The following is a 9,149-nucleotide window of genomic DNA, read 5'->3' as shown; positions in this document are numbered from 1 at the left end:
AACAAGACCTGATAATCAGGATAAATTATCAGAATGGTGTGTATATTCAGTTTCTGCCAATACATCATTCTAAAGATTACACACTGGTCCTTTAAAGGTGCCATATGTAAGAATGTGGCCAAAAACGGTTACTACATTCAAATTCAAAATACAGAGGTCTTTTAGGTTTCCTTTTCTGACGTAACTGGCAACCCGTGGTTGCTGGGCAGCTGAGACTCTACTGACTGCAGTGATTGGTAGACAGCGGTAGGTGGCGCCACATGCCAAAACATGATTTCAAAACATAAACATGATTTGCAGGCTGCAAAATGTTTTTTTTTTAATGAAAATACTTTGGCTGTACTGTTGTTGTTGGTGAGTTCAGTTTGTTATATGAACATTATTCCTGAGTCTCTGTGACACATTAGAAGGGTTTTATGGTCAGTTGCTTTAGATTTATTACACAATGCACCTTTAAATCAATTATTTTACATGATTAAAAAGTGTATCCCTCACTACGTTAAAAGCAGCTTTTGTCTCTTCATTCCTGGTGCCATCATTTCCCCCCTCTTCTCTTCTTCTCTTCCCCTCAGTCTCTTCTGCACTCTGCTCCAATTTGCGTGCGCGGCCCCGCGGCCGCGGGCACGCACGTTGGGGGCTCGGTCCTACGCAATGGAAAGGGGGCGCGCCCGACTTAAAGCAGCGCGTTGTCCAGTGTTGATGTGTCGCAGATTTTAAAAAGTGAGGCAGGCGTGCAGCAGGAGTTTGGAGTGAGCGCAGCTCTGAGGCTCACAGAGGAACAGAGACCGCTCTGAAACTTTCACTCACATTCTCTTTCTTTCTTTTTTTTTTTTTTTTACCACTACGCTCTTTTTTTCTTCTTTTTTTTTTAATTTTAATTTGCGCACTTTAATTGAAAAAGCGCACTCACATTTACACACAGCACAGCTTCGCGGCGATGGAGCTGTCATCGATAGGAGACCAAGTGTTTGCAGTGGAGTCGATAACAAAGAAGAGAATACGGAAGGTAAGACTGGAGTGGAGTTACACTTATGTGCAACTTATGTAACTTGTTCTCACACTGTACCATCATCCTCTGTGTGAACCCTCTGTCCGCATGCACAACAACAACTAGGCTACGCAGTTTCCATATAGTTTACGCGACAGACGTAAGAGTCACACTGTGTTCTTTGAAAGCACCTGCGACTGCAGCGTAACAGTGTTTACCTGTGTATTAGCTGGTTTACAGGAGCGGTGTTGGTGTGTTTTTGTGTAGCCTACGCAGCTGTAGTAAACACTGGAAGGGGGTGTGTGTGTGTATATATATTATGTGCGGACCCCCTATGTGTGTGTGTGTGTGTGTGTGCGGGGGGAGTTGCGCAGTTTATTTGGGTTACGCCAGCGAGAGAGCGGAGCAGCGGTCGCGCATCTGACTGAAAGTGCTGCGTAATGTCACGGGCTGCTGCGTGATGGTGAGCCGCCGTGGAGAGTGGAGAGTAGCCACGCAGTAATAATTCACTCACCATGTGCGCTCACAGTGTGTCCTGCACTGTAAATGTACAGTGTGTATGTATGTGTGTGTGTGTGTGTGTGTGTGCTACTACCTTCCGCTGAAAAGTTGTCAAAAAACAATGCTTAAAAATTGAGTGCGCCAAACGCGTCCGTAAAGAGAAACATTTTGTTCCACATGCGTAAAGTGCGCAAGTGCGCAAGCGTGGAAGTGTCCGGGATTAAAACGCAGTTGTGAGTGGTTGTTTTGAAGCGACAGACCTGGACGCGAGACTCGGGAATGTTGCGCAACGCTGTTGCTGTTTACATGCTTCTTCCCTGGCCCCACCTATTCCTAACCACCGGTGTAAATGTTCGAGAAAGAGTGCGTGTGTGTGTGTCGCGTGGCCATGTGCGGTCACGTCACCGCGAATGTGCCGGAGAGAAGCTGCTGTTTGGAGGCCACCCAACCCCGCTGTCATTGACGTCATCCCCGAGAAAAACAACGTTTGAAAGGCAGAAAATGTCCATGACCCTCCCTCTCTCCCTCTCTTTCTCCCTCTTCCACTCACTCCACACTTTAAAGTGACAGTCATCCTTTTCTCACACACACACACATACACACTAACAGCAGCTTCAGCAGCTTGTTTCTGCATTGCACTGGTTCAGACTCGATGAGCAGGTTTGGTGTGGATGTGCTGCATCTTCCCTGACTCTCTGTTCTCTCTCCCTCTCTCTCTCTCTCTCTCTCAGGGTAATGTGGAGTATCTGCTGAAATGGCAGGGATGGCCCCCAAAGTGAGTAATCCTTGAGTCATCATGACCTCATTCCCTCAATTTATAAATACACACACACTCAGTGACCTCTCTCTCTCTTTGGTGTGTTTATTGACACTGAAGCACCACGTCCTGCAAACATCCACACACACACATAGACAGAGAGACAGAACACATTTACATGTGTTTGAACTGTTTGGACAGGTACAGCACTTGGGAGCCAGAGGACAATATCTTGGACCCGCGTTTGGTCCTGGCCTATGAAGAAAAGTGAGTAATGATGTGAAGCTGTGTTTTACACTTTTAAAGGAAGTTTTCTTTGCTTTTTTTTTCCACTTACAGTCTGTCTCTTTTCTTCACTGCGCCCCTCTCCTCTCCTCTCCTCTCCTCTCCTCTCCTCTCCTCTCCTCTCCTTCCTTTTTGTGTCTGCCTCCGTCTCAGTCAGGAGAGAATCCGAGCTTTGGCCTATCGCAAGAAAGGTCTCCGACCCAGGAGAGTCGTGCTTCGGGTAATAACACCGATACCTTTCTGCTTGTCTCTAAAGTCTTTTGTCATACCTTGCTTCTATTGTGATTCATAAAAGGGGTTCCCTGGCATTTCAGAATTCTACTTTCATGAATTCGGGGGAGGTCAGAAGAACTTGACCTCTCCAACTCTTTTACTTTTTAAAACCCCACACCTCTGCTTTGTACTGTTGCGTTTTCCGAGCCCAAAGTAAAAATAACCACGATGATGTCATTGTGATATCATTAGCTCCACACAAAGGAACTGATTTATTCTCTGACCAAAGTGTGTTTGTGGATAGTGTCTTTTTTTATGTTGCTGTGCTCTTATCTGCGGCTTCACAACAAAGTTGTTGTCTGTTGCCTCTTTACTAACAATATTGTTTATAATGAAGTGCTTTGCTTTTTCTGGATGCAAATCTTTCCCTCATGTTGCACGAGTGAAGGGTGTGACACTGTTATTATGTATAACGTATTACGACCTTAAGCTGTGGATGAAGCCGTGTGGTCAGATAATAGTTTTTGTGCAGATTATAGATTAAGTTTGTCTGTTTTCTGTCGCAATTTCTGCGTTTGATGCAATGGACTTTTGTGAAAGCGAAAGAAGCAAGTGTTTGTTGCCTGAAATCCAAACAGAAAGTGAAAACTGTAAATAGTAATTATTTAAAAAAGAAACAAACAGTGCAAACAGTGCGCCAATGAATCACATTCTGACTACGTGGGTCTCAGCATTTGCTCGGTTTATACAGCACAGACTGTATATCTCTTCATTAAGTTGTAGTAACAGCAACACTTTATGACAAAACAAGCTGAAATCAAGAATTTCATAAAATTTCATCAGATAAAAAAATTTCTACTGTATGAATAAACCCACTTCTGAACGTCTATCTATAAATTAGGGGTAAGCATCACAGGGCAGGTAACTTATTACAGGCAGAGAGTTTGTATACTGCACTAGTACTGTATAAATGTTAAAAAGTGACCTGGTGTTGTTTTAAAAAGACTAAAAAATAGGTGGTGTATTTACGTATTGACATTATCAGGACAGTGGATGTAGGCTTGTTTCAAGATAGATCACACGTGTCAAACTCAAGGCCCGGGGGCCAGATGTGGCCCGCCACGTCATTTTATGTGGCCCGCGAGTGATAAATTGCTCTTAAAATCTGTGTTAAAATAGGTCTATGCTGCTTTAAGGCGTGCGTCGACCATAAACTACATTTCCCACAATGCACGGCAACTGTGTTACCCGCAACGTGACGGCACCGCCACTAGATCGGAGTGTATCGTTGTATATGCATCATGCGACGAGTGAAATTGAATAAGTAATAAATACAGAAAGTTATTTTGCAATATTTTACATTATATATGGTTACATTTAGTTACATTTATCCTGTATGACAGTTACATCTGGCCCTTTGAGGGTAACCATTATGCTGACGTGACCCTCAGTGAAAATGAGTTTGACGACCATGGTTTAGATCATTAATGTGTCTTTTACCTTTTGCTGTAGAACATCTTTCCCATGGACTTGCGCAGCACCAACAAGGTCGGTGAGAAGCCTCCGCCGCGGCTGCGTCTCTCGCTCACGCGCTCCATGAGCACAGATGTGGACCAGGGCGAGCGGAGCAGCATGTACCATCGCGCCATCATGAGGAAGAGCAAGCAGAGAATGGCTAAACGGCGGCCCATCGGACTCTCCAAAAAACCTGTGCGCGCACTGAGGAAGAGGGAGGCGGCCACGGAGGAGGACTGGAGCAGCAACAGCGAGGAGGAGAAGCACGAGTCCGAGTGCACCACAGAGGGGAGGCGAGAAGACAGTTTATACGGTTGGTTTCTCACATCAATCACTGAGAAAACTCAGTCATGACCTTTAGGCCCCGTCCCATTTCTCCCCCCCCAAAATTTCCACTTGGTTTGGAGACCCCTCAACTGTAAATTCCCCTCGTTGAGGGAAGTGGCTTCCCTATGGAATTGGGACACCACTATATGCAAATGAGCATAGTGAACGTAACGAACGTGCTAACCTACGTCGCATGTTGACAATTCTACCGGTGGAGCGTGCTACTATTTTCATTCAGGAAAAATGCCGGCGGATCCATCTGTTGTGTTGCCTGTGAAGTCCAGGGTATTCGTGTTCAAGTGAATACAAACATCCAAAACACTGACAAAACTACCCAGATGGAGCTAGCTAGCGGCTATTTGCCGAGTGCTTCGAGAGAACTAGCCACTAGCTAGCTGCTTTCATAAATCATCAGTTATTTTCTGACATTAGTGTTCAAAGCGCAACGGTCCTCCGGATGTATATCAAATCAACATATTCCAACACATTTCGACATTGTAACGTGCTTATTTGCAAAAACATGTTGCAATTATATTGTTACTCGGCAGATGTGGCCGCCGTCTTTGTTGAAAATAATCAGCCGGTACACACATCCAAAACACTGACAAAACTCCCCAGATGTAGCAGAGCTAGCTAGCGGCTATTTGCCAAGTGCTTTGAGAGTGTACGCATGATGGGCAAACACTCTCGAAGCACTCGGCAAATAGCCGCTAGCTAGCTAGTTAGCTAGCTGCTTTCATAAATCCTCAGTTATTTTCTGACATTAGTGTTCAAAGCTCAACGGTCCTTTGTATGTTCATCAAATAAACATATTCCAACACTTATTTTTTCGCTTATTTGCGGAAATATATTGCAACGAAATTGTTCCTCGGCAGATGTGGCCTCCGTCTTTGTTGAAAATAGTCAGCCGGCTCGCTGAATTTGCAAAGCATCATGGGTAATTTCATCTTCCACTTCGTTTAAGCCCACATCAGAGCTCACTACATTGTGAGGGTTGATTATAAGAGCAAAATCGCACTCCCCCTCGCTCCCCCCTACAAGAGAACATGCAAAAGGTTTTGGGACGGGGCCTTAATCTCCATAAAGAGACAAAAACTTAGCTTTTTTCTCTCTCTCTTTAAGGTCAGTCAGAGTGCAGCTCTCCACCCATGCTGGAGCGACACGACTTGGAGATTGAGGTGGAGGAGAAGGTGGACGGCAGCCTGACTCTGGTGAGGAGCTCAGAGACATGGACTGACCTATCAAAGGGAGGAACATGTGACAAAAGACAGAGCCAGACATTTGTGTGTGACCAACTGAAGGCCGTCACCTCGGTGACTGTGGCCAGACCAGGAGATGCGGTTACCGCGGGCGACAAGTCAGAGTGGGACACAGGTGAGGAGGAGGAGGAGGAGGAGGAGGAGGAGGACGTGAAATCAGGGTCCAAATGTCTCAGATTAGAGGGAAACAACACAACCACAGTGATAGTGAGCATTCAGGGGAGCAGCGAGACGGCGGGCGTCGTCGCCGTCGCCGCCTGCTCCACCGCCGAGGTGAGAGGAGACGATCAGAGCGTTACCGAGACGACAGCAGCCAGCCAGTCCACTCCTGCTACTCCAGAGCGTCCTGGCAAGGTGATCGTGACAGATGTGACAATCAACGCACTGACGGTGACTTTTAAAGAAGCCAAGGTGGCCGAAGGCTTCTTTAAGGGCTGTTGAAGGACGACGATGAGAAATCAAATCATTTTCTACGTGTAAATAGTCGTGTATGTACAAAATAATTCCACATTTACAAAACTACGCTCATTTCCTACTGAGTTCAATGAAGACATTGTTGCCTTTGAATAATAAAAAAAAAAAAATGAGTGGTGATTTTACCATTGTGGCTCATTTACAAGCATGATAGTTCACCTAAGGTGTTGAACAAATTTGGTCAAACCATCTTTTGCAATAAACTGATCACGTCAGGGTTCAGCGCTGGAGTCGCCGGGCGACATGGCGGTGCAGCGGTCTTCAGTACTACAGTACTTCAGTACTTCAGTACTACAGTACTACAGTACTACAGTACTACAGTACTACTTCCATGACACTACTTTTTCCAGTTGTCCTCTGTGCTTTCCAGGCAGACGTTCTCCAGGCCTCACACACACACACAGATCTGCCCAGGACCGTTTTTTCAGTCACTCCTCTTTCTTACGAATACCGTTTTGTAAAGATACTGCTCTTTGTTTTGTTTCTGTGCAGAACTAACCGCATGACCTGTCAATCTGTGCCACACACACACACACACACAGTTCTGTCCTGTGTCTTACTGATGAGGTTTATTTCTGTCACAAAAGACATAAAAACAAAGAGGAAGAATAAATAAATGCCTGCTGCTTTAGATGAGGTTGTGCATTTCAAGGAGGATGGATGCACTGAAAAGAAGTACACAGTTGTGTGTCTGCTGTCTTTTTACTGTACAAGTATGAAATGCTACCTGGTTCTATTTTTGTATTACCAATTGATAGTCAGCTCTTTTCACTTTGTGCATTTCAATAGAGTAGATATATCAGTTTACACTGCCACTGTCGACGCTGTGTAGGGTCATGTACAAACTGTATGTTAGATCACGCTGTAGTACGCTGTATATTATTTATTGCATGTCACATGTATAAGCTAAACTAACTTATGTCACTTGGCGTGTGTGAATATCTAACAAAGATAACTCTTTAAAAAAAAAAAAGAAAGAAAAGAAAAGAAAAATCATTTTTATTTTGAATGCATTTCCAATAAATATGTACTAAAAGTAAAAGTTGGACGTATTTTTTTTTTTGCCAGATGAGGTTTTACTCTGATCTCAAGTGTTGAAATCACACAAAATCACCAACATCACAAGCTGTTCATGTGAATCAGGTGTGTTGGATTAGGGCAACAACTAAAACACGGAGGGCAGCGTTCCCTGAGGATCAGGGTTGGGAAATTCTCCGAGCGATGTCGCATACTTGCCCAGCGGCCAGACTCCGCTCAGGGAAAACATAGACACTCGGAACATTTATGACACTTGATCTCTCGTGGAAACGCCTGTAGTGGAAAAAAACGTGGTTTCGCATTAAGCCATGCGGAGCCGGACTCAACGTGGCGAGTTTTAGCGCTAACTTCGGGAGCTCCGTACTTTACGCCGAATCTCATCACGCTGCATCTGGCTGCAGGCATTTCCACAACAGAGAGTGCAACAATGCTTTGGTTGATGGTGAAAAGAAATGCCCGTTACTTAAAGCGCTCATAGACTGGACGTTACAATTAACGCTGTTTTTTTTGGTGTGTATCTGTGCCCTGAAGTTTCGAAACTGGGTCTGACTCCGGGTCAAAGTCATAAAAGGGACTGCGGCGGGGAATCGTGACAAAGCCATTTTTAAACACTGTTAAAACAATGTTTTGATAATGAGTAGCAGTACGTCCACCGTTCCAGAGGGGGGAGCTGCGCTTCTGAGAGCTGACGTGCTAATTACGTCACTTCCAGGTACCTGGCCAATCACATCCAACACAGTTCTGTCTTCTGGGGGTGAGATTTCAGTCTGAAACAGCGCAGCTGAGGAGAGCTTCAGTGAGGAGAGATTTCGATCGGCAACGATCGGAGGTTTTTGACCATAATAAACAAGTTAAAGGTGCCATATGTAAGAATGTGGCGGTTACTAATCAGACATTTATATATGTAAAAGTTACACACTACAGCTTTAATAATCTGGTCTTTTTCAGCTGGGCCACTCAAGGAGAGTCAGACAGACTTGAAGACACCACAGCATTGTCTCTGCTGTTTTACTGTAATGTTGTCAGATGAGTCAGAGTGGCTATTGATTTTTCTTCTTCTTCTTCTTCTTCTTCCACACCTCCCTGACCAATTAACCTCTCTCCACGTTCCTCTCTCAAGCTTTTCTTCCACATTAATTGAGACGGCCACCACGCTCTTTTCACTACAAGTTTGCTTCGGTCCCAAAGCTACGATGTGTGTGATTTGTTTTCCTTTCTTAATTATGTCCAATCAAAAAGTTCTTGTCCACATAGACTATAGTAGTTAGTATTTTGACAACATCTCATGTAGGCAGTGAATCGTGATCAAATTAGATCCCAAATCAACTCACTGTATTTGTCTTTACCTTATCTGTTACTTGTATTTATTCTCTCCATAACAAATCAAATTACTATATAATCACACCCAACTATATGTACAGCAGCGTGCAAAGGTCTGTATTTATTCTCTCCATAGGTTATTGGTAAAACCTGTGTTTGTCCTTCTCTTTCACTGCTTGAGCGTCACATACACGTTGTAATGCACTGTGTCACCACTAGAGGGCGCGTTGATGCCAGGAAAGAAGGATTACTGTAAGTGACGCCATCAAGTGCAAATGAATGATCTGAATCAAGCTGTGTGCGTGTGCTTGTATTTTTTTTTGGCATAAACACTGAACTTGTCCGGACCAGCAGTCCTCATGGGGACCAAAACCTGGTTGTAAGGAGGCAGAAGTCATTTCTGAGGAACTGAGCATTTCTGAACTTTCGGGTTTGTGGTTACGTTTCAGATTAGCGCAATAAACTGAGAGGA

General features: G+C 44.5%; 1 protein-coding gene across 1 annotated transcript; it reads left to right on the top strand.

Moving 5' to 3' along the window:
- The first annotated feature begins 732 nt into the window (after window positions 1–732).
- Window positions 733–7,221, top strand: cbx7a (chromobox homolog 7a). Its single transcript, XM_083895970.1, has 6 exons — window positions 733–1,006; window positions 2,221–2,264; window positions 2,448–2,513; window positions 2,685–2,751; window positions 4,257–4,572; window positions 5,709–7,221. The coding sequence occupies exons 1-6, from the start codon at window positions 938–940 to the stop codon at window positions 6,284–6,286; spliced, it is 1,140 nt and encodes a 379-aa protein (XP_083752096.1). The 5' UTR covers window positions 733–937; the 3' UTR covers window positions 6,287–7,221.
- The last annotated feature ends 1,928 nt before the right edge of the window (window positions 7,222–9,149 follow it).

This window comes from Microchirus variegatus (genome assembly GCF_963457635.1).
Source record: "Microchirus variegatus genome assembly, chromosome: 10".
In the NCBI taxonomy this organism is placed as follows: Eukaryota; Metazoa; Chordata; class Actinopteri; order Pleuronectiformes; family Soleidae; genus Microchirus; species Microchirus variegatus.
This window is presented reverse-complemented; position numbering and strand designations above follow the sequence as displayed.

Coding starts and splice junctions, on each gene's coding strand:
- cbx7a (XM_083895970.1), top strand. CDS start 938: ATGGAGCTGTCATCGATAGGAGACCAAGTGTTTGCAGTGGAGTCGATA. Junction 1,007..2,220: donor CAAAGAAGAGAATACGGAAG/GTAAGACTGGAG, acceptor TCTCTCTCTCAG/GGTAATGTGGAGTATCTGCT. Junction 2,514..2,684: donor GTCCTGGCCTATGAAGAAAA/GTGAGTAATGAT, acceptor CCTCCGTCTCAG/TCAGGAGAGAATCCGAGCTT.